The sequence below is a fragment of the Zingiber officinale genome, chromosome 6B (assembly GCF_018446385.1).
Source record: "Zingiber officinale cultivar Zhangliang chromosome 6B, Zo_v1.1, whole genome shotgun sequence".
NCBI classification, from domain to species: Eukaryota; Viridiplantae; Streptophyta; class Magnoliopsida; order Zingiberales; family Zingiberaceae; genus Zingiber; species Zingiber officinale.
Window position 1 is genome coordinate 129,319,145 of NC_055996.1, and position 25,806 is coordinate 129,344,950.

The following is a 25,806-nucleotide window of genomic DNA, read 5'->3' on the forward strand; positions in this document are numbered from 1 at the left end:
GAGAACATTGAAGTAGGGAGCTCACGAGGAAGATAGAGAGCGGCGAAGGAGAGTTTAATATTAAACTTCTCCAGCAGGAGCGCGAGGCCAGCCGGAAGATAGAGACGGAGGGAGCGAGGGAGGGAGAGAGAACGGTGAGAGAGATTTTAATTTGGGTAAATTCACTTTCCGAGAAAGTTTTGAACAGAGGGTGGAAGGGGAGAGAGAATAAAAGGAATATTTTATTTGTAGGGATTTCAAGCTTGCAACGCCACGTCTGAGCGTCGCTCACGGTACCGCACAAAGCGTCGCCCAGCATATCAAATCTCTGTGTGTATATATATATATATATATATATATTGCAGACTTGTGCATTTGAGTGCTGTTTTTTAATTTTTTTGGCTTATGGGTATGTCATTTAGAGTTTTTCTTTTAGGGTTTAAGGGTTGAGTTATATTAATCAAGATAAAAAAGTTTTCAAATCGTAAAAAATTATAGGTGCTCACAATGTGCACGACGTAAAATCCTTAGGGTATCATTTCTCGTTATATATATATATATATATAGATATAGATATAGATATAGATATATAGATATACACACACAGTGTGAGTCCCTCCCATTAGGGATGTAAACGAGTCGAACCGAGCCGAACAGTATTAGGCTCGAGCTCGGCTCGTTTAAGTTATATTTGGGCTCGAGCTCGAATTGAACTTTTATTACAAGGCTCGAGCTTGGCTCGTTTTGGAATTATCAAGCTCGCGAACAGTTCGAGCTCGGCTCGTTATTAGCTCGATTATCATAGTTAACGAGCCTAATTCGTTAAGCGAGCTCAGGCTCATTTTCGGGCTCATTTTAGAGCTCGTTTTAAAGCTCGTTTTAAGGTTCGTTTTAGAACTCATGTTTGGCTCGTTTTAGAGCTTGTTTTTTTAGCTCAATTTAAGGCTCATTTTTTCGCTCGTAAGCCTACAAACGAACATGTTCGCGAGCTCACGAGTCGAATAACCTTAAGCTCGAGCTTAGCTCGATAAGATAAACGAATGAACTCGAACGAGCTTTTTACCGAACCGAGCTCCGAATAACTCGTGAACCGTTTGGTTCATTTACATCCCTACCTCCCATTTCACGGACGCACGACAAGCACGAACGCCTATCGTACAATGTGAGATATATATATACACACACACAAGAATGATACCCTGCCACCCTTAGGTGAGTAGCGGTGGGTGACATCTGATGTAGCCACCTGACGAGGCTTTAGCCAAATTTTTTTAATCCCCCTCAAGTCTCAACTGTATACAACAAATTCTCTCTTATTTGATTACATGCATGCAGTATGCACAACCATCGATATGGTGCTGGTATTTAAAAACTAGCACCACCTTGGTGTTGATTTTTAAAGACTAGTACCAAGGGTTTTTAAAAATCAACACTTGATTTGTAAACTAGCACCACCTTGGTTCATAAATCGGCACCTAAGTGGTGCTTGTTTATAAAAAAACAACACTACCTTTATGTTGATTTATAGAAATCAACACTAAGGACAAACCAACACCACTTGGTGTTGATTTGTATAAATCAGCACCACCTTGGTTATTGAACTAGCACTAAGTGGTGCTAGTTTGTAGTCTTTGTACTGATTGCTACAAACTAGCACCAAGATATTGTGCTGATTTGGTAGTGTCAATATCAAAGTACCGGTGCTGATTTATAAAAATAGTACCATCACCTTGATATAAGGGTCTGTAGAAACTAGTACGAACCTAGCATGACCTTGATATTAGTTTCTATAAATCAACATCATCTTCTATATATAATAAAAAGAGAGAGGAGAGATGTTGCTGGTATATGATATAAAAATTTCTATAGGATCGAACCAGTCCTCCTAGAAATAATTAATAAAACTAACTAAAATTATTAATTTTTTTTAGTTTTTATTTGGTCACAGACAACGTAAATATTATTACCGTATGTATATAGTAACTGATCCCGTCCGGAAGCTGAGTTAGACGGACCGCCGGGTGAGGTGGATGAAATGTTGACGAAGTCGTGGCGTCCCGGAGGGGGGTGTGCTAAGATGGCTCCCGTGTTGACCAAGTCTTCAGAAGTCCTCTGGTCAACACTACCTGCATCCAGCGACCGGATTGACCCGGCCCCCGGTACCCCGATGCTCGAGGCAGATCCAACGAATATATGAGTACAAGATTAAGCCATAAAATAATGAAATATGCATAGAATATGAACGGAGAACGTACCCTGGCCCAGGGGGGCGCCCTCGGATGGGACGCGGCTCGAGTTGTCGAGACCCGGAAGAGTGGATGACTCCGATCAGGATGGAGAGCTGGATCTGATGACGAGAAGCTGACCGATGCATTGACCCGGAAGACGAGCTGTAGATCGTGATATAATACCGATACGCAGACCGAGATAAGATACTGGCACACAGGCCGGGATAAGACTTCGGCACGTAGACCGAGATAAGACTTCGACACGTAGGCCAGGAGATACTAACGACACACAGACCGAGACACAAGATCAACATAGACAGGGACACTAGGTCGACACATAGGCCGAGCTACACTATTGACACATAAATCAAGGTAGGACATCGACGCGCAGGCTGGGAGAAGACACTGGCACGTAGGCCGGGATAATAATAGGAGCGGAATGCGATCAAATCAGTGGCGCTCAACAATGCACAAAGGCTGAAACCCCACACAACGAGACGGAATCAGAGCCGGGACGAAATCGACGTAAGGACGGCCGACACGTGGACTGTTGGCGCGCGGGGGCTGCTGGTCAGATTCGCTACAGCGCATGGAGGTGCGACGAGTCGACGGAGGCGCCGGCAAGCAAGGCCGCGGTGCCTGATGACTACCGACGGGAGAAGCTGCTGCGTATGGACCGGGAGAGAGGGGATGATTCTGTCCTGGCCTCGGCAGCGACGTCCATGAGCGCGGGAAAGGTGGAGGCTCGGCTGCAGCTCCGGCGACACAGCGAGGAGGAGACGAGGCAGTGTTCTGCCAGTGGCGGCGCAACGAGGGGGAGCTGAGGCGGCGTTCTGCCGGTGGCAGCGTAGCGAGGAGGAGCCGAGGCGGAGGCGCAGCGAAGAGGAGGGGGAGAAGAGGAGTTTGTCGCCGACGTCGAGAATAGAAGAAGGAAGAAGAGGAAGATCGTCGTCGGCGGCTGTGGCTCGAGGACAGCAGCGAGGGAGGATAAGCTCTCCCTGTCTCTACTGGCGGTTGTAGTGAGAAGGAGAGGGAGAGGAGAAAGGCGGGGGCGGCCGGCGTCGGCTCCGGCGACGGCGTCGCGATAGAGGAAGAAGAAGAAAGGTGAGTCGATCTCTCCGGCGAGGAGTTGAGCATGAGGGGGAGAAGAGGAGGCGCAGAAGTGACGGCCGGCGGCCGTCCTCGGCGCCGGCGAGGCACCTGGGAAGGAGGAAAGGCCCCCCTTTTTTCTCTGTGGCGGCGGCGGACCATATACGAAAAAACCCACCTCGTTTGCATGCTACAGTGCATCCCATTTTCTCCCCCAGCCCTAACCAACCAAAAGACTCAAATGCCCTCCTTCCTCTCTACAATTTCCTCCTTGCCCTTCCCCTATATCCACATCACAAACCTCCCCTTCAAGTCTAGTCGAAGGAGGCACAAGTCCGACTGACTAGACCCATCCGAACAAAAAACAGAACTACTACTGAATGCAGAGTCCTATCGCAAGTTTGTCATATAACGTTGAACGAGTAGTTGTGGCAATGTCAAGCATGTGACTCAAATAGAATCGGATGAGCGACGAGAAATAATTCGAAACGCATGTCAAGCAAACGATCGATCAGATGCTGAGGGAGACCGAGTGATATCGCGAAGACGCTCAGATGAGGCGGAGTAGGCGACTGAGCAAATGCAGACCGGGTGATTGTGAGAATGTCGAGCGAGTAGCTGAGCGATATGAGCGAGCTACCGAGCGAATGCCGACTGACCGACAGTAAATCACGATCTGACTGTTGGTTGCTACTCGGAAAACCTATAGGTTCCACTGTACAAAAATTTTGTACAAAGGTCTGAACCTTTTCCTAGCTACCATGTGTTCTTTTAAATTAAATTTTGGATCGCCTGCGGAACTTAACACGTTTGATCCAAAACTTAATCTATTTGTTCTTTTAGGTTTTGACTTGGATCTCCTGCGGAACTTAACACGTTCGACCCAAGTCTCCTTAAGTTATTAATTCCATTAAATATTAATTTCCATAAAAGGTTCCCAGTACTGACGTGGCGAGGCACATGGCCTTCTTGGATATGGGAGCAACCACCACCGACTAGACAAAACCTTTAATAGAAAGCTAATATTTAATTTCCTAAAATAACTTTAGGTTAACCAAAGAGAACAATCAAATCACAAGGAAAAGAAAGAAACAAAAGAACACAACTTCGAAAAAACATATTCGAAATTCTAGAACGTAAGCCTCTTGTATTTGGTATTATTTCCATAAATAACTAGCATGATGCGGAAATAGAAATTACTAGTTATACCTTGTAGAAAATCCTCTTGATCTTCTACCGTATTCCTCTTCTAACCTCAGACGTTGTGTGGGCAATGATCTTCCGAGACGAGAAACCACCAATCACCTTCTTCTCCTCCTAGCTAGGTTCGGCCAACAAAGAGGAAGCTTCACCAAGGAGGAAAAACAAAATACTAACCAAGCTCCAAGAGATGCTAGCTTTCTCTCTTCTTCTTCTTCTTCTCCGAGTAGTATCCGGCCACCACAAGAGCTCCAATAGAAGGGTGGGTTCGGCCACCACAAGAGGAAGAGAGGAAGAGGTTGGCCGGCCACACCAAGGAACAAAAGAGGGAGAGGAATAATAGATGTTGTGTCTTGTGAAGGCACCTCACCCTTCTTTTATATTCCTTGGCCTAGGCAAATTAGGAAATTTAATTACAATAAAATTTCCTTAATTTCCTTGACATGATTTAATTGAGAAAAATTAAATAAAATTTCCCAATTTAATCTCTAATGGCCGGCCACTTCTAGAGGAAATAAATTAGACAAGTTTTAATCAACAAATTAAAACTTCCTAATTTGTTTCCGGAAATTTTAAAAATAAAATTTCTCTTTAAAAATCTCTTCATGGTTGATAAAGGAAATTTCTATAATTTTAATTTTATCAACATGTGGATAATTTTTAAAGAGAAAATAAAATAACTCATCAATCTACAAATAAGGAAAGAGATCTAATCTCTTTCTTTAATCTTTTGTAGATCTTTTACAAGAGAGATATTTTAATTTTAATTCTCTTTAAAAAATTATTTCTTCCACATAATAAAAACTAAAATTAAAATCCCTTTTTAATTTAATTTGGCCGGCCCCACTAGCTTGGGTTCAAGCTAGGGCCGGCCACCCAATAATATACCTAGGCCGGCCCTAGCTTGGTTCCCAAGCTAGCTTGGCCGGCCCCTTATTAGTGGGTATAGAAGGTGGGTATAGGTGGGTATAAAACTTCTACAAATAAGAGGCTACGATAGGGACCGAGAGGAGGAATTGGTTTTGGTCTCCCGATAAAATTAAGCATCCCGTGTTCGCCCCGAACACACAACTTAATTTTATCAATGATAATTCATTCCACTAGAGAATTATCATTGAACTACCGCACCAATCCCAAATTACATTTTTGGGCTCCTTCTTATTATGAGTGTGTTAGTCTCCCTGTGTTTAAGATATCAAATGTCCACTAATTAAGTGAGTTACTGACAACTCATTTAATTAATATCTAAGTCCAAGAGTAGTACCACTCAACCTTATTATCATGTCGGACTAAGTCCACCTGCAAGGTTTAACATGACAATCTTTATGAGCTCCTCTTGAGGACATTATCAACCTAGTATCTCTAGGACACAGTTTCCTTCTATAATCAACAACACACACTATAAGTGATACCATTTCCCAACTTATCGGGTTTATTGATTCAACGAACTAAATCTCACCCATTGATAAATTAAAGAAATAAATATCAAATATATGTACTTGTTATTACATTAGGATTAAGAGCACACTTCCATAATAACCGAGGTCTTTGTTTCTTTATAAAGTCAAGATAAAAGAAACGACCTCAAATGGTCCTACTAATTACACCGAGTGTACTAGTGTAATTATATAGTCAAGATAAATTAATACCTAATTACACTACCTTCCAATGGTTTGTTCCTTTCCATCATGGTCGTGAGCTCCTGTTTATAATTTATAAGCTCCGATAACATGATCTTCGTGTGACACCACACACCATGTCATCTACAATATAAATTAATTGAACAACTACATTTATCATAAATGTAGACATTCGACCAATGTGATTCTTATTTCTAGATAAATGTTTATACCAAAAGCTAGGCTTTTAGTATACACTCCAACAATCTCCCACTTATACTAAAAGACTAAGCTGCTATATCTGCTGCCATACATCTGATTCCTAACCCTTCAACATGCCCATCAAAAGCTCTTGCCTTAAGGACCTCAGTGGAAGGATCAATAGGTCATCACCTGATGCAATCTAGGCGGCAACAACTTCTCCTCGTTTATACGATTTCTCGTTTTGGGTGGTACTTGCGCTCTATTGTGTTTACTTGCCTTATAGACTTATGGTTTCTTCGAGTTTGCTACTGCACCAACATTATTACAATAAATTGTAATAATCTTTGGACAAACCAGAAATCATATCTAAGTCTATCTTGAGGTTATTGAGTCATACAGCTTTTAATGGCTACCTCAGAGGCTTGCCATATACTAAGCTTCTATGGTGGAGTCCAGAAAAACACCTATGCTTATCACTCTTCCATAGTTATGACTTTACCTCCTAAAATAAACACAAAACCCCGAGGTTGACTTATTATTGTCCCTATCCGATTGGAGGTCAAAATCCATACAACCCATAGGAACCAAATTAACTGCCTTGTAAGCTAGCATATAATCTTTAGTGCCTCTAAGGTACTTTAATATATACTTTACTGCAGTCCAATGTCCTTGTCTAGGATTACTTTGATATCTGCTAACTATGCTCTTAGCAAAACAGATTTCTGATCTCGTGCATAGCATACATTAGGTTGTCTAACTGCCAAAGCATAAAGAACTGCCTACATGTCCTCAATCTCCTTTAATGTCATCGGAGACATCTCTTTAGATAAAGACACTCCATGCTTAAAAGGTAAGAAACCTTTTGAGGAGTTTTGCATGCTTAAAACGAGCAAGGATTTTTTCGATGTATCAAGCTTGGAATAAATATATTTTTTCTTGTGATCCCTTATTACTTTGATCTTAAAAAATATATACATTCTCCCAAGTCCTTTATATCGAATTATTTGGACAACCATACCCCTACTTCTGACAACATTTTGATATTGTTTCCAACTACCAAAAATGTTATCTACGTATAGTACAAGAAATACCACCACGTTTCCATCACATCTTTTGTATACACAAAACTTTATCCGTTTACTCAATAAATCCATAGGTGTGGATTACTTTGATCAACCGGATGTTCCAAGACCTTGAAGCTTTGTAGTCCATAGATCGATTGAGCTTGCACACAAGATGCTCTTAGCACTTTGCAATGAACCCGGTTGCTTTATATGGATGCTTTCTTCAAGACTTCTATTAAGGAATTGTCTTGACATCCACTTGCCAAATAGATAAAGAATCGGATAGACTTAAGCATGGCTACCAAAGAAAAAGTTTCCTTTTCATCAAGCCTTCTTTGAAGGTTTCTACCTTCCGTCTATCCCTCTTTTCTATTATAGACCTTTACACCCAAAGGCTTTTACACCACTTGGTGGTTCTACAAGCTTCCAGATTTTATTAGAATACATATATTCTAATTCTATTATTCATTACTCTATGCCAAGATGCTTCATATTTATCTTGGAGTGCTTCGTCATATGTCCGGAGATCAGGTTCATGTCCTTCAGGGATCGAGTTCAAAAACTCTCCCAAAACATGAATCTTTTAAGGTTGCTTAACAACCCTCCCACTACAACAAGGCATTTTCTGCAATTGTGTATCATTTGTGATACGTGTTGCAGTTTTCTTGTGGTATCTCATCTTGTACAGTTGGTACTAGATTAGACATGTCTTTTATTATTTTCTTAAGAACAAATTTATTTATGAGCACGTGGTTCATTATATAGTCCTTTTCTAAAAATCAGTCATTGATGTTATCAATGACCTTCTGATTTTAAAGACTATAAACCTACTTTTGTTTATCTAGGATAACTTACAAACAAGTGAACTCCTATCCAACTTATCATTATCTCTTTTTAACATATATGTTGGATTACCTGAATCCGAATATGCTTCAAAATAGGCTTACGCCTATTCAGCAATTCTATATGAGTAGAGAGTTATGACTTGGAAGACACTATGTTCACTTTCATTTTCAGAGTTTATCCTTAAAACAAATTTGGTAATTTTCTGAATAACTCATCATCTATCTAATTATTCCATAAGAGTTCTTTACCTTCTTTCTACTACACCATTCTGTTGGGGTGTACCAGATGCAGTTAGTTGGGATTGAAATCAACTTCTGATAAGTGACTCCTAAAATCTCTCAAGAGGTACTTGCCACTACGATCTTCCATAGTGACTTTTTACTTTATTCCTCCACATCAACCTTGTACTCTTTGAACTAATCAAAGTACTTAGTCTTGCGGTACATTAAGTAAATTTATTTGTATCTTGAATAGTTGTCTATAAATTAGACAAAATATTCAATACTACCTCTTGACTGGATAGTCATAGGATCACACAAATCAGAATAAACCGATTTCAACATATCTTTGACTCCTACCCCTTGGACTTAAAAGCTTCTTGGTTATTTTTCTTCCAAGTAAGACTCGCAGGTTGGAAAGATTTCCACTACCAATGAACCCAAAAGTTCATCAGCTACCAATGAATCCTACTCAAGTATAACCTAACTTTATATGTCAAAGATATAATTGGTTCATTTCCGAAGGTTGCTTTCTCTTAAAATTAGAAGATGTGTTACTAATTTCCATTTGTTGCATCGTGGGAGTTATTGGATTATAAATTGTCAACCATCATACCAGAATAGATAACTTTCCTATTTTTCTTGATAACAACTTTGTTATCAAAATAGACACAATATCTATAATAGTTTAGAAACTGAAATCAGGTTCTTTCTAAACTTGGTACGTAAAGACAATTACTTAAAATCCATATTTTATTCTTATCAAAGGATAAACATCTCCCACTGCAACAGCTACCACTTTTACAGTAGTGCCCATGTGGACGGTGATTTACCTTTCATTTAGTTGTCGGGTACCCTGCAATGAATTGCAGACATGATTAATGGCATCTTGTATCTACACTCCAGGTTCCGTAGATAACACCACTGGACATGTTTCAACTAATGAATTAAATACATCTAAATTGTTCTTAGTTCTAAGAAGACAGTCTACCTTAATGTCCAAGTCCTATTTCCAATCATTACAATTGGGACTAATAAGTCTTTTTCTATAGTATGACTACTAGGGATTGACAAACATCCTAAGAATCACAAAAATATTTGGTCAAGATCAACTCCTTAAAATCTCCATGAATTTTGTGTATACAAAATCGAAGAAGAGATTTTATTCATTAATTTTATTATCTCGTCAACTTTACTTTATGATGAATAAAATTAATAGTTGATCCTTTGATCAAATATTTGGTCAAAACTCTTTGAATTTAAAATAAAATATTGATTCCTCAAACAATATTATTTAAATTCACCAACACCTCAAACACCGTGAATTTTGCATGCCACGTTAGTGTGGACGATACAAATTCAACATTTGTAAAAGGAGGGTTTTACCCATTAACTATCTTGTCAACGTATCTTTATGACAAATAAAATTATCTCAAACACCGTTAATTTTGTATGCCACGTTAGTGTGGACGTATACAAAATCAATCATTTGTAAGAGGGTTTTAACCCTTTAATTTTATTATCTTGTCAACCTAGTTTTATGACAAATTAATAGTTGGTTTCATTTGGTCACACAAATAATAGCGTGACTCAGATGGGGAGGATACTATTAGATGTGTCTAAGTGTATACCATTACTTGACACTAAGTCCATTAATAAGATTATGCCCCTTCCGTTGGGGAAGATCACACGCTCTTAATTAACTTCCTATAGTCATCCAAAAATGGAAGTCTGTTCTAGTGATCCACAAACAAGCTCATCCGTTATGGAGGAAGGCACTCAGCCAACGCTTGTTTGCATCACTTACAAACCAGTAATGGAGACCATGGGATTTATTTAAAATCCCTCTCCCACTTAGTTATTTATAAACGAGGAATTTTAACTATGCTAGCCTACTAGTCATGTATACTAACATGCACACACAAGACAATATAAAAGCAATAAATAGAAAATCTAATTTTCAACTATTATGACTTTTATCTCTAGTTGTCCTCCGTGTTGTCATCCCAAGCTGCTGCCATATTTGGCCACCGCCACCGGGTCTAGCTGTCGCATCCATCTTGCTACTAGTTCCGCTGCGCCTCTGGTCCTTAGAAGGTTCCACGCTTTGCAAGATTCGATCCGCGACATACATAGAATTTTACATTTTGATCCTATATTCCATAAAAGGAATGTACATGTATCTAGATCAAAAATAAAATCCTAATAAAACTAAATACACTGCTGTATTTTAATACAATCATGCACACACAGATAAATGCCCTTGACATGTCCAAGGGTCCAATCACACACATAATAACTAAAAGCCATAATAGTTGGATCTGCGTCCACAAAGTTAGCACATCCTACTATTAACTCGCCTAAATTATGTATGACATGTGCATAATTAAACTAATACCAAATACACGAGAGGCAAAACCCTAGCTCGATACCAATTGTTGGTTGCTACTCGGAAAACCTATAGGTTCCACTGCACAAAAATTTGTACAAGATGTGAACCTTTCCTAGCTACCATGTGTTCTTTTAAATTAAATTTTGGATCGCCTGCGGAACTTAACACGTTTGATCCAAAACTTAATCTATTTGTTCTTTTAGGTTTTGACTTGGATCTCCTGCGGAACTTAACACATTTGACCCAAGTCTCCTTAAGTTATTAATTCCATTAAATATTAATTTCCATAAAAGGTTCCCAGTACTGACGTGGCGAGGCACATGCCCTTCTTGGATATGGGAGCAACCACCACCGACTAGACAAAACCTTTAATAGAAAGCTAATATTTAATTTCCTAAAATAACTTTAGGTTAACCAAAGAGAACAATCAAATCACAAGGAAAAGAAAAAACAAAAGAACACAACTTCGAAAAAACATATTCGAAATTCTAGAACTTAAGCCTCTTGTATTTGGTATTATTTCCATAAATAACTAGCATGATGCGGAAATAGAAATTACTAGTTATACCTTGTAGAAAAACCTCTTGATTTTCTACCGTATTCCTCTTCTAACTTCGGACGTTGTGTGGGCAACGATCTTCCGAGACGAGAAACCATCAATAACCTTCTTCTCCTCCTAGCTAGGTTCGGCCAACAAAGAGGAAGCTTCACCAAGGAAGAAAAACAAAATACTAACCAAGCTCCAAGAGATGCTAGCTTTCTCTCCTTCTTCTTCTTCTTCTCAGTAGTATCCGCCACCACAAGAGCTCCAATAGAAGGGTAGGGTTCGCCACCACAAGAGGAAGAGAGGAAGAGGTTGGCCACACCAAGGAACAAAAGAGAGGAATAATAGATGTTGTGTCTTGTGAAGACACCCTCACCCCTTCTTTTATATTCCTTGGCCTAGGCAAATTAGGAAATTTAATTACAATAAAATTTCCTTAATTTCCTTGACATGATTTAATTGAGAAAAATTAAATTAAATTTCCCAATTTAATCTCTAATGGCCGGCCACTTCTAGAGGAAATAAATTAGACAAGTTTTAATCAACAAATTAAAACTTCCTAATTTGTTTCCGGAAATTTTAAAAATAAAATTTCTCTTTAAAATCTCTTCATGGTTGATAAAGGAAATTTCTATAATTTTAATTTTATCAACATGTGGATAATTTTAAAGAGAAAATAAAATAACTCATCAATCTACAAATAAGGAAAGAGATCTAATCTTTCTTTAATCTTTGTAGATCTTTTACAAGAGAGATATTTTAATTTTAATTCTCTTTAAAAATTATTTCTTCCACATAATAAAAACTAAAATTAAAATCTCTTTTAATTTAATTTGGCCCCACTAGCTTGGGTTCAAGCTAGGCCACCCCAATATATACCTAGGCGGCCCTAGCTTGGTTCCCAAGCTAGCTTGGCGACCCCATTAGTGGGTATAGAAGGTGGGTATAGGTGGGTATAAAACTTCTACAAATAAGAGGCTACGATAGGGACCAGAGGAGGAATTGGTTTTGGTCTCCGATAAAATTAAGCATCCGTGTTCGCCTAACACACAACTTAATTTTATCAATGATAATTCATTCCACTAGAGAATTATCATTGAACTACCGCACCAATCCCAAATTACATTTTGGCTCCTTCTTATTATGAGTGTGTTAGTCTCCTGTTTAAGATATCAAATGTCCACTAATTAAGTGAGTTACTTGACAACTCATTTAATTAATATCTAAGTCCAAGTAGTACCACTCAACCTTATTATCATGTCGGACTAAATCCACCTGGGTTTAACATGACAATCTTTATGAACTCCTCTTGAGGACATTATCAACCTAGTATCTCTAGGACACGTTTCCTTCTATAATCAACAACACACACTATAAGTGATACCATTTCCCAACTTATCGGGTTTATTGATTCAACGAACTAAATCTCACCCATTGATAAATTAAAGAAATAAATATCAAATATATGTACTTGTTATTACATTAGGATTAAGAGCACACACTTCCATAATAACCGAGGTCTTTGTTTCTTTATAAAGTCAGTATAAAAGAAACGACCTCAAATGGTCCTACTCAATACACTCTGAGTGTACTAGTGTAATTATATAGTCAAGATAAATTAATACCTAATTACACTACGACCTTCCAATGGTTTGTTCCTTTCCATCATGGTCGTGAGCTACTGTTTATAATTTATAAGCTACTGATAACATGATCTTCTGTGTGTGACACCACACACCATGTCATCTACAATATAAATTAATTGAACAACTACATTTATCATAAATGTAGACATTCGACCAATGTGATTCTTATTTCTAGATAAATGTTTATACCAAAAGCTAGGCTTTTAGTATACACTCCAACACTGACAATAAAGAACATGATGGGCGCGCAAAATCGTGGGCGCGACCGAGCGAGTGACAACCGAGCGATGGTAAGTCCCGACCGGATAATAAAGAAAATGATGGACTCACAAAGTCGTGAGCGCGACCGAGCGAGTGCCGCCCGAGTGATGGTAGATCGCGACCTAGAGAGCGCCGACCAAGTGAAGGTATATCGCGACCTGGAGAGCGCCGACCGAGCGAGTGCTGACCAAGTGAAGGTAAATCGCGACCTGGAGAGTGCTGACCGAGCGAGTGCCGACCAAGTGAAGGTAAATCGCGACCTAGAGAGCGCCGATCGAGCGAGTGCAGACCAAGTGAAGGTAAATCGCGACTTGGAGAGCGCCGACCAAGCGAGCGATGTCGAGTTCGTAACCGAGAAAAACATTAAGCGATAGGCCGACCGGCGTAAAATGAGTAGCCGAGTGGTACCAGCGAATGGTCGAGCAAACGGCCAAGCAACAACGATGAGCGAAACGTGAAGGCAGAGCGACAAGTGAGCGGTGGATGCCGACCAAGCCACAGCGGTGAATGAAACACGGATTCCGAGAGCCGGACAGAGCGGCGAGCGAAGCAAATGTGATAAGTGTCGAGCAGAGCGGCGAGGGAAGCGGTGAGCGCCAATCGGGCAAGAGCGATGAGCAAAAAGTAAATAATAAGTGCCGAGCAGAGCGGCGACTGAGGAGTGAGTGCCGACCGAGCAACAGCAGTGAGCGGAACGTGGGAGCTGAGTGCCGGGCAGAGCGGCGAATAAAGCGAGTATGACGAGTGTCATGTAGAACTACGAGTGAGTGATGAGCGCCGACCAAGAGGTCGTTGGGCGTGAGAGCATGCTCACTTATAACTCGCACTGGGGCGAGAGTCTGGGACAGCCGACCAAGCAGCTCGGTCGTTGGGCGTGAGAGCAGAGCTCACTTATAACTCGCACTGGGGAGAGAGTCTGGGACAGCCGACCGAGCAGCTCGGTCGTTGGGCGTGAGAGCAGATCTCACTTATAACTCGCACTGGGGCGAGAGTCTGGGACAACTGACCAAGCAGCTCGATCATTGGGCGTGAGAGCAGAGCTCACTTATAACTCGCACTGGGGCGAGAGTCTGGGACAGCCGACCGAGCAGCTCGGTCGTTGGGCGTGAGAGCATAGCCCACTTATAACTCGCACTGGGGCGAGAGTCTGGGACAGCCGACTGAGAAGGTCGATGGGGGGTTGAGCGTGTGAGCAGTGCTCACTTATAACTCGTACTGAAGCGAGAGTCTGGAATCCGACCTGCCGGTCGTTGGGCGTGAGAGCATGCTCACTTATAACTCGCACTGAGGCGAGAGTCTGGAATCCCGACCGGGAGGTGTTCTGGGGGCCTGACCAGGAAATGTTCTGGAGGCCTGACCAGGAAATGCTATGGGGGTCTGACCAGGACTTGATTTGGAGACCTGATCGGGAAACAATATGAAGGCCTGACAAAAAAGCAATCTGAAAGCCTGATCCGGAATTGATCTGGAGATCTGACCAGGACTTGATCTGGAGACCTGCTCAGGAATTGATCTGAAGACCGACCAGGAATTGGTCTGAAAGTCCGATTGAGGATTGGTTTGGAAGCTCGATTGAAGATTGGTCTGGAAGTCTGACTGGGAATTGGTCTGGAGGCTCGACAGAGATCGTTAGCGATACTCCGATCCGAGACCGGTGATGATGCTCTGGCCCTAGACCAGTGGCGATATCTCGACCCCGAACGGGGGAGGATAAGCCTTCAATGCCCATAGAAGCGAAGCCTGTAGCAACATGAGGGAATAAAGCCTTTGTCATACCTGATCGCTATCATATCTTATCGCGGAGTGGTGTCAGCCGACTGAGGATCTAGCTTGGTCCCTCAACTCCCGAATACCCGTGGAGCGAGGGGGGAGGATAAAAGGCGTGAAGCCGATATAAGGGAACAGAATCCATAACCATAGAAGGAAGCAGAGCACTATGAATGCAAGTAGCAGCACTTGTAGATGTAAGAGACTGCAAAACAGGTGAAGGATGCAGAGCATATAATAATAATAGAGTGAAGCGCCTATAGTAATAAGAGGATGCAGGGCCTCCTGGCGAAGGGTGTAGAGCCTGTAGCAATAAGAGGATGCAGAGCCTCATGATGAAGGGTGCAGAGCCTGTAGCAGTAAGAGGATGCAGAGCCTCATGGTGAAGGGTGCAGAGCCTATAGTGCAGATCCAGTAGTAGTAAGAGGATGCAAAGTCTCATGGCAAAGGGTGTAGAGCCTATAATACACCTGCTCGAGGAGCTGGGTCCCTGATCGGAGAGTAAGGCCCCTAGCCTGTAATCAAAGAGCGAGGCCCCTAGATCCTGATCGGGAAGTGGTACTGCGAGTCAATGATTGGGGAGCTGTGTCCCTAGTGTATGAGCGGGGAACTATGTCCCAAGTGTATGTGCGGGGAATTGGGCCCCTAGTGTCCGATCAAAAATCGAAGGACCTAGTCTTTGATCTAGGAACTAGGATTTTACTCTCTTATCAGGGAGCTATATCAGTTCCTATAATCGTAAAAAGGGAGCAGAGCTTGTAGCGTACCTGACCAAGGAGCTGTGCCAATCGGCTAAAGGTTTGTCTCAATCCCCAAACTCCCGAATACCTGTGGAGTCAGGGAAAAAACATAACGGGAAAACTAACCTGTCAGCCAGCTGAAGCTCCACTCGATCCCTCGACTCCCGAATACCGGTGAAGTGAGGATAGAAGATAATATATGCGTCGAGATCCTCCGGGATTGTGATAATAGCATAGAACCTCCTGACGTCGTCCATCTTCACGTTCCAGAATAGGTGCATGTGTTCCCACAGACGACGCCAAATTGATCTCGTCCAGAAGCTGAGTCAGACGGACCGCCGGGTGAGGTCCTCTGGTCAACGCTACCTGCATCCAACGACCGGGTTGACCCGGCCCCGGTACCCCGATGCTCGAGGCAGATCCAACGAATATATGAGTACAAGATTAAGCCATAAAATAATGAAATATGCATAGAATATGAACGGAGAACGTACCCTGGCCCAGGGGGCGCCCTTGGATGGGACGCGGCTCGAGTTGTCGCGACCCGGAAGAGTGGATGACTCCGATCAGGATGGAGAGCTGGATCTGACGACGAGAAGCTGACCGATGCACTGACCCGGAAGACGAGCTGCAGATCGTGATATAATACCGATACGCAGACCGAGATAAGATACTGGCACGCAGGCCGGGATAAGACTTCGACACGCAGGCCGAGATAAGACTTCGACACGCAGGCCGGGAGATACTAACGACACACAGACCGAGACACGAGATAAACACAGACTGGGACACTAGGTCGGCACGCAGGCCGAGTTACACTATTGACACATAAATCAAGGTAGGACATCGGCGCGCAGGCCAGGAGAAGACACCGACACGCAGACCGGGATAACAATAGGAGCGGAATGCGATCAAATCAGTGGCGCTCAACAATAACCAAGGCACAAAGGCTGAAACCCCACAACACACGAAGCTGGAACGAGATAACGGCGCGAAGGTCGGCACACAACGAGACGGAATCGGTGCCGGGATGAAATCGATGTAAGGACGGCCGGCACGTGGACTGTTGGTGCGCGGGGGCTGCTGGTCAGAGACGTTATAGCGCATGGAGGTGCGACAAGTTGACGGAGGCGCCGACAAGCAAGGCCGTGGTGCCTGATGACTGCCAACGGGAGAAGCTGCTGCGTATGGACCGGGAGAGAGGGGATGATTCTGTCCTTGCCTCGGCAGCGATGTCCATGAGCACGGGAAAGGTGGAGGCTCGGCTGCAGCTCCGGCGACACAGCAAGGAGGAGGAGACGAGGTAGTGTTCTGCCAGTGGCGGTGCAACGAGGGGGAGATGAGGCGGCGTTCTGTCGGTGGCAGCATAGCGAGGAGGAGGCGAGGTGGAGGCACAGCGAAGAGGAGGGGGAGAAGAGGAGTTTGTCACCGACGTCGATAATAGAAGAAGGAAGAAGAGGAAGATCGTTGCCGGCGGCTGTGGCTCGAGGACGGCAGCGAGGGAGGAGAAGCTCTCCCTGTCTCTACTGGCGGTTGCAGTGAGAAGGAGAGGGAGAGGAGAAAGGCGGGGGCGGCCGACGTCGGCTCTGGCGACGGCGTCGCGATAGAGGAAGAAGAAGAAAGGTGAGCCGATCTCTCCGACGAGGAGTTGAGCATGAGGGGGAGAAGAGGAGGCGCAGAAGTGACGGTCGGCGGCCGTCCTCGGCGCCGGCGAGGCACCTGGGAAGGAGGAAAGGCCCCCCCCCCTCCTTTTTTCTCTGTGGCGGCGGTGAACCATATACGAAAAAACCCACCTCCTTCACATGCTACAGTGCATCCCATTTTCTCCCCCAACCCTAACCAAACAAAAGACTCAAATGCCCTCCTTCCTCTCTACAATTTCCTCCTTGCCCTTCCCCTATATCCACATCAGTAACAATAACGATAATATTATTTATTTATTTATTTATATCAATACATGCATGCGCTAGCTATACATGGTATCATGTATTACTTATAGCAGAAGAAATATCCATCAAGGTCAAGGATATGTTATATAAACATCCAACACATCAGTCAATGTGGTGGCCGTGGTAGCGACCCGTTGGCTCAGGGCGTAGCCCCTGGCCAGCCGGAACTGTCCGCTTCCGCCTATGATGCTCCGATCCGACACTCTCGCCGGCTCGTACCTCCCGTACATGGCCAACGAGCTCCCGTTGTAATCTCCTGCGGTGAGCACCAAGTTCAAGGCCGTCGTCACGCTAAGTCCTGTCAAGTCTGAGTACACGACGAGGCCTTGCGCTCGGCCGATGGCCGGCGAGCTAGGCTCGGGCCCCTCGAGGAGAATGTTGTCGATGACTCCGATGTTGCCGAAACCTCCGGCAGGGGATTCCGGGTGGAGATCCACTGACACCACTGACGTCGCGTTGGGGGAACCCGCAACTCGTTCTAGGAAGTAGAAATGCAGGTGTTCGGAGTAGTTCTGGGCAAAGGTCACCGTAGCAGAGGAGAGGAGAAGAAAGAGGATGAAAGAGGGAAACGAGACAACGCCTTCCATCATGCAATAGTTAAGCATTACTGAAGGGAGATGGAACTAATTGGAAGCATACCTTTTTATATATATATATATATATATATATATATATATATTTTTTTTTGAAAACAACAAAGGCCCCCTAGAATCTTTATACTTTTATTATTTTATACCTCTATTATTTAATATCGTTGATTCTTTTTATGGAATTGTGAAATATTCTTCATGATCCAGGGCAGATGTGATAGGAATTTGAGAACTATCAAGGGCAATCTTCACCGAAGATAAATTGTAGTGAAAAAAATGAAAATATTTTAATATAATAATTTGCACGTGAGAGGCATTAATTAAGAGTATTTATTTTTTCTTTTTTTCGAAGCGAACGACCAAAGGCTACGTTTAAGAACCGCTACATCTTTATTTGTATAGACCAATTAATTAGGGCATCTGAAATGGAGAGTTTATAACATAAGTTTATACTATAAACTCCTCGTTATAAACTCCATCCCTACCATACGAGTGAGGTTTATAATTTTGTTTTTTATAAACAGGTCTCCAATTTTATGACCGATTTATATATATATATATATTTTTAAAAAAAGCTATAAATAAGATTTATACTCTCTCTCTCTTAATAGCGTGAGGACAACAAGCAACAAGGCCCACTGCCCTATTTAATGTTTTTATTTATTTAAATTTTGTTAAATATTTGTTTATTTTTATCGAATAATTATTTTTTACATAAATAAATATATACAATATAATTTAAAATACTAATATAATTATAAATATTAAATTAAAATATTAATTAATATTATATATAGTAAGTGAAATTATACATTAAGATAAGTGAAAATATAAATAAAAATAAATAAATTTACAATGAATCATAAAAAATATTGTTGATAAACTAGTATAGATAGGTTTTTAAAAGAAGTGGGATTTATAAATTTTGATATGCTAGTGATGTAGTGAGACATAAATCTTTGTACAACTACAAATACCCTTATGTTCTAGATTCTAAATAAATAAATAAATAAATAATATATATATATATATTGATATGCTGGGCGACGCTTTGTGCGCGATCGTGAGTGACGCACAGACATGGCGTTGCAAGCTCAATTTCCCTACAAATAAAATATTCCGTTTATTCTCTCTCCCCTCCCACCTGCAATTCAAACCCACGTCGCTCTCCAAAGTAAAATTAAAATCTCTCTCGCCGCTCTCCCACTCTCGCTCCCTCCCTTCGTCTCTGTCGTCCGTCGTCCGTCGTCCGGCTGACCTCGGGCTCCCGCTGGGAAAATTTTGTTGGTTGCTACTCGGAAAACCTATAGGTTCCACTGTACAAAAATTTTGTACAAAGGTCTGAACCTTTTCCTAGCTACCATGTGTTCTTTTAAATTAAATTTTGGATCGCCTGCGGAACTTAACACGTTTGATCCAAAACTTAATCTATTTGTTCTTTTAGGTTTTGACTTGGATCTCCTGCGGAACTTAACACGTTCGACCCAAGTCTTCTTAAGTTATTAATTCCATTAAATATTAATTTCCATAATTGGTTCCCAGTACTGACGTGGCGAGGCACATGACCTTCTTGGATATGGGAGCAACCACCACCGACTAGACAAAACCTTTTATAGAAAGCTAATATTTAATTTCCTAAAATAACTTTAGGTTAACCAAAGAGAACAATCAAATCACAAGGAAAAGAAAAAACAAAAGAACACAACATCGAAAAAAATATTCAAAATTCTAGAACGTAAGCCTCTTGTATTTGGTATTATTTCCATAAATAACTAGCACGATGCGGAAAGAAAAATTACTAGTTATACCTTGTAGAAAAACCTCTTGATCTTCTACCGTATTCCTCTTCTAACCTCGGACGTTGTGTGGGCAACGATCTTCCGAGACGAGAAACCACCAATCACCTTCTTCTCCTCCTAGCTAGGTTCGGCCAACAAAGAGGAAGCTTCACCAAGGAAGAAAATCAAAACACTAACCAAGCTCCAAGAGATGCTAGCTTTCTCTCCTTCTTCTTCTTCTTCTCCGAGTAGTATCCGGCCACCACAAGAGCTCCAATGGAAGAGGGAGATTCGGCCACCACAAGAGGAAGAGAGGGAGAGGATGGCCGGCCACACCAAGGAACAAAAGAGGGAGAGAAATAATAGATGTTGTGTCTCATGAAGGCACCCTCACCCCTTCTTTTATATTCCTTGGCCTAGGCAAATTAGGAAATTTAATTACAATAAAATTTTCTCAATTTCCTTGACATGATTTAATTGAGAAAAATAAAATAAAATTTTCCAATTAAATCTACATTGGCCGGCCACGTCATTGGAGAACAAATTGGACAAGTTTCAATCAACAATTAAAACTTCCTAATTTGTTTTCGGAAATTTTAAAAAATAAAATTTCTCTTTAAAAATCTCTTCATGGTTGATAAAAGGAAATTTCTATAATTTTAATTTTATCAACATGTGAATAATTAAAGAGAAAATAAAATATCTCACCAATCTACAAATAAGGAAAGAGATCTAATCTCTTTCTTTAATCTTTTGTAGATCTTTTATAAGAGAGATATTTTAATTTAAATTCTCTTTAATAAATTATTTCTTCCACATAATAAAAATTAAAATTAAAATTCCTTTTAATTTAATTTGGCCGGCCCCACTAGCTTGGGTTCAAGCTAGGGCCGCCACCCAATTTTAGGCCGGCCCTAGCTTGTTCCCAAGCTAGCTTGGCCGGCCCCTATTGGGTGGGTATAGAAGGTGGGTATAGGTGGGTATAGAACTCTACAAATAAGAGGCTACGATAGGGACCGAGAGGAAGAATTGGTTTTGGTCTCCCGATAAAATTAAGCATCCCGTGTTCGCCCCGAACACACAACTTAATTTTATCAATAATAATTCATTCCACTAGAGAATTATTATTGAACTACTGCACCAATCCCAAATTACATTTTTGGGCTCCTTCTTATTATGAATGTGTTAGTCTCCCTGTGTTTAAGATATCAAATGTCCACTAATTAAGCGAGTTACTGACAACTCATTTAATTAATATCTTAGTCCAAGAGTAGTACCACTCAACCTTATCGTCATGTCGGACTAAGTCCACCTGCAGGGTTTAACATGACAATCCTTATGAGCTCCTCTTGAGGACATTCTCAACCTAGATCACTAGGACACAGTTTCCTTCTATAATCAACAATACACACTATAAGTGATATCATTTTCCAACTTATCGGGCTTATTGATTCATCGAACTAAATCTCACCCATTGATAAATTAAAGAAATAAATATCAAATATATGTGCTTGTTATTATATTAGGATTAAGAGCACACACTTCCATAATAACTGAGGTCTTTGTTTCTTTATAAAGTCAGTATAAAAGAAACGACCTCTAATGGTCCTACTCAATACACTCTAAGTGTACTAGTGTAATTATATAGTTAAGATAAACTAATACCTAATTACACTATGACCTTCCAATGGTTTGTTCCTTTCCATTATGGTCGTGAGTTACTGTTTATAATTTATAAGGTACTGATAACATGATCCTCTCTGTGTGACACCACACACCATGTTATCTACAATATAAATTAATTGAACAACTACATTTATCATAAATGTAGACATTTGACCAATGTGATTCTTATTTCTAGATAAATGTTTATTCCAAAAGCTAGGCTTTTAGTATACACTCTAACAATCTCCCACTTATACTAAAAGACTAAGCTGCCATATCTGCTGCCATTCATCTGATTCCCAACCCTTCAACATGTCCATCAAAAGCTCTCGCCTTAAGGACCTTAGTGAAAAGATCTATAGGTCATCATCTGATGCATTCTAGGAGGCAACAACTTCTCCTCGTTTATACGATTTCTCGTACTTGCGCTCTATTGTGTTTACTTGCCTTATAGACTCATGGTTTCTTCGAGTTTGTTACTGCACCATTATTATTACAATAAATTGTAATAATCTTTGGACAAACTGGAAATCATATCTAAGTCTATCTTGAGGTAATTAAGTCATTCAGCTTTTATGGTTTCCTCAGAGGCTTGCCATATACTAAGCTTCTATGGTGGAGTCCAGAAAAACACCTATGCTTATCACTCTTCCATAGTTATGACTTTACCTCCTAAAGTAAACACAAAACCCCGAGGTTGACTTATTATTGTCCCTATCCGATTGGAAGTCAAAATCCATACAACCCACAGGGACCAAATTAATCGCCTTGTAAGCTAGCATATAATCTCTAGTTCCTCTAAGGTACTTTAATATATGCTTCACAATCCAATGTCCTTGTCTAGGTTACTTTGATATCTGCTAACTATGCCTTGGCAAAATAGATTTCTGATCTCGTGTATAGCATACATTAGGTTGTCTAACTGCCGAAGCATAAAGAACTGCTTACATGTCCTCAATCTCCTTTGATGTCATCGGAGACATCTCTTTAGATAAAGACACTCCATTAAAAGGTAAGAAACCTTTCTAGGAGTTTTGCATGCTTAAAATGAGCAAGGATTTTTCCGATGTATCAAGCTTGGGATAAGTAAAATATATTTTTTCTTGCGATCCCTTATTACTTTGATCTCAAGAATATATACATTCTCCCAAGTCCTTTATATCGAATTGTTTGGACAACCATACCCTTACTTCTGACAACATTTTGATATTGTTTCCAACTACCAAAAATGTTATCTACGTATAGTACAAGAAATACCACCACGCTTCCATCACACCTTTTGTATACACAAGACTTATCTGGTTACTAAATCCATAGATCTGGATTACTTTGATAAACCGGATGTTCCAAGACCTTGAAGCTTTGCCTCAGTCCATAGACTGATTGAGCTTGCACACAAGATGCTCTTAGCCCTTTGCAATGAACCCTTCTGGCTGCTTTATATGGATGCTTTCTTCAAGACTTCCATTAAGGAATGCTGTCTTGACATCCTCTTGCCAAATAGATAAAAGAATCCGGATAGACTTAAGCATGACTACCAGTGAAAAAGTTTCCTTTTTCATCAAGCCTTGCTTTGAAAGTTACTACCTTCCTGTCTATCCCTCTTTTCCTATTATAGACCTTTTTACACCCAACGACTTTTACACCATTTGGTGATTCTACAAGCTTCCAGATTTTATTAGAATACATATATTCTAATTCTTTTATTCATTACTCTTTGCCAAGATGCTGCATCTTTATCTTGGAGTGCTTCATCATATGGAGATCAGGTTCATGTCCTCCAGGGATCGAGTCCAAAAACTCTCCCAAAACATGAACCTATTTAGGTTGCATAACAACCCTCCCACTACAACAAGACACTTTCTGTAATTGTGTATCAATTTGTGATACGTGTTGTAGTTTTCTTGTGGTATCTCATCTTGTACAGTTGGTACTAGGTTAGACATGTCCTTTATTATTTCCTTAAGAACAAATTTACTTATGAGCACGTGGTTCATTATATAGTCCTTTTCTAAAAAAAAACAGTCATTGATGCTAACAATGACCTTCTGATTTTTAAGACTATAAACCTACTTTTGTTTATCTAGGATAACTTACAAACAAGTGAACTCCTATCCAACTTATCATTGTCTCTCTTTAACATATGTGCTGGATTACCCGAATCCAAATATGCTTCAAAATAGGTTTTCACCTATTCAGCAATTCTATATGAGTAGAGAGTTCTAACTCGGAAGGTACTATGTTCACTTTCGTTTTCAGAGTTTATCCTTAAAACAAATTTGGTAATTTTCTGAATAACTCATCATCTATCTAATTATTTCATAAGAGTCCTTTACCTTCTTTCTACTACACCATTCTGTTGGGGTGTACCAGGTGTAGTTAGTTAGGATTGAGTCCCGACTTCTGATAAGTGACTCCCAAATTATCCCAAGAGGTACTTGCTACTACGATCTTACCATAGTGACTTAATACTTTTACTTTAACATTTCTCCACATCAGCCTTGTACTCTTTGAACTAATCAAAGTACTTAGTCTTGCGGCACATTAAGTAAATGTATTTGTATCTTGAATAGTTATCTATAAAATAGATGAAATATTCGATACTACCTCTTGCCTGGATAGTCATAGGATCACATAAATCAGAATGAACCAATTCCAACATATCTTTAGCTCCATCCCCTTAGACTTAAAAGCTTCTTGGTTATTTTTCCTTCCAAGTAAGACTTGTAGGTTGGAAAGATTTCCACTACTAATGAACCCAAAAGTTCATCAGCTACCAATGAATCCTACTCAAGTTAATATAACCTAGCCTTAGATGCCAAAGATATATTGGTTCATTTCCGAAGGTTGTTTCCTCTTATATTAGAAGATGTGTTATTAATTTCCATTTGTTGCATCGTGGGAGTTATTGGATTATAAATTGTCAACCAACATACCAGAATAGATAACTTGCCTATTTTTCTTGATAACAACTTTGTTATCAAAATAGACACAATATCTATTCTATAATAGTTTAGAAACTGAAATCAGGTTCTTTCTAAACTTAGTATGTAAAGACAATTCCTAATAATCCAAATTGTATTCCTATTAGAGAATAAACCTCTCCCACTGCAACAGCTGCTACTTTTGCAGTAGTGCCCATGTGGACGGTGTTTTTTATTTTCATTTAGTTGTCGGGTTTCCTGGAACCCTGCAATGAATTGCAGACATGATCAGTGGCTCCCATATCTATACACCAGGTACCGGTAGATAACTCCACTAAACATGTATCAACTAATGAATAAAATACACCTATATTGTTCTTAGTTCTAAGAGGACAGTCTACCTTAATGTCCAAATCCTATTTCCAATCAATTATAATTGGGACCACTAAGTCTATCCTAAAGTATATCAGCTAGGGATTGACCATCATCCTAAGAATCACAAAAATATTTGGTTAAGACCAACTCCTTAAAAATCTCCATGAATTTTGTATGCCACGTTAGTGTGGACGTATACAAATTCAAAGAGGAAATTTTATCATTTAATTTTATTATCTCGTCAACCTTACTTTATGACGAATAAAATTAATAGTTGGTCTATCTTTAATCAAATATTTGGTCAAGACTCTAAATTTAAAATAATATTGATTCCTCTAACAATACTATTTAAATTTACCAACACCTCAAAACACCATGAATTTTGCATGCCACGTTAGTGTGGACGTATACAAAATCAACATTTGTAAGAGGAGGATTTTCACCCATTAACTATCTTGTCAGCGTAACTTTATGACAAATAAAATTATCTCAAACACCGTTAATTTTGTATGCCACGTTAGTGTGGACGTATACAAAATCAATCATTTGTAAGAGGAGTTTTAACCCTTTAATTTTATTATCTTGTCAACCTAGTTTTATGACAAATTAATAGTTTGTTTCATTTGATCACACAAATAATAGCAGTGACTCCGATGGGGAGGATACTATTAGATGTGTCTAAGTGTATACCATTACTTGACACTAAGTCCATTAATAAGATTATGCCC

The 25,806-nt window shown here is 40.6% G+C and overlaps 2 protein-coding genes across 2 annotated transcripts; both read right to left on the reverse strand.

Moving 5' to 3' along the window:
- Window positions 1-2,657: 2,657 nt before the first annotated feature.
- LOC121991525 (proline-rich receptor-like protein kinase PERK10) lies at window positions 2,658-3,458 on the reverse strand. Its single transcript, XM_042545518.1, has one exon. It carries the CDS (start codon window positions 3,456-3,458, stop codon window positions 2,658-2,660), a length of 801 nt encoding a protein of 266 aa, XP_042401452.1.
- A 14,251-nt stretch (window positions 3,459-17,709) lies between these two features.
- LOC121990665 (dirigent protein 2-like) lies at window positions 17,710-18,380 on the reverse strand. The gene has a single exon (XM_042544768.1). The coding sequence runs from the start codon at window positions 18,349-18,351 to the stop codon at window positions 17,818-17,820; it is 534 nt and encodes a 177-aa protein (XP_042400702.1). The 5' UTR covers window positions 18,352-18,380; the 3' UTR covers window positions 17,710-17,817.
- Between the last annotated feature and the right edge of the window lie 7,426 nt (window positions 18,381-25,806).

What these genes read in the sequence shown, in the direction of transcription:
- LOC121991525 (XM_042545518.1), bottom strand. Translation starts at nt 3,458, where the DNA reads ATGGTCCGCCGCCGCCACAGAGAAAAAAGGGGGGCCTTTCCTCCTTCC.
- LOC121990665 (XM_042544768.1), bottom strand. Translation starts at nt 18,351, where the DNA reads ATGCTTAACTATTGCATGATGGAAGGCGTTGTCTCGTTTCCCTCTTTC.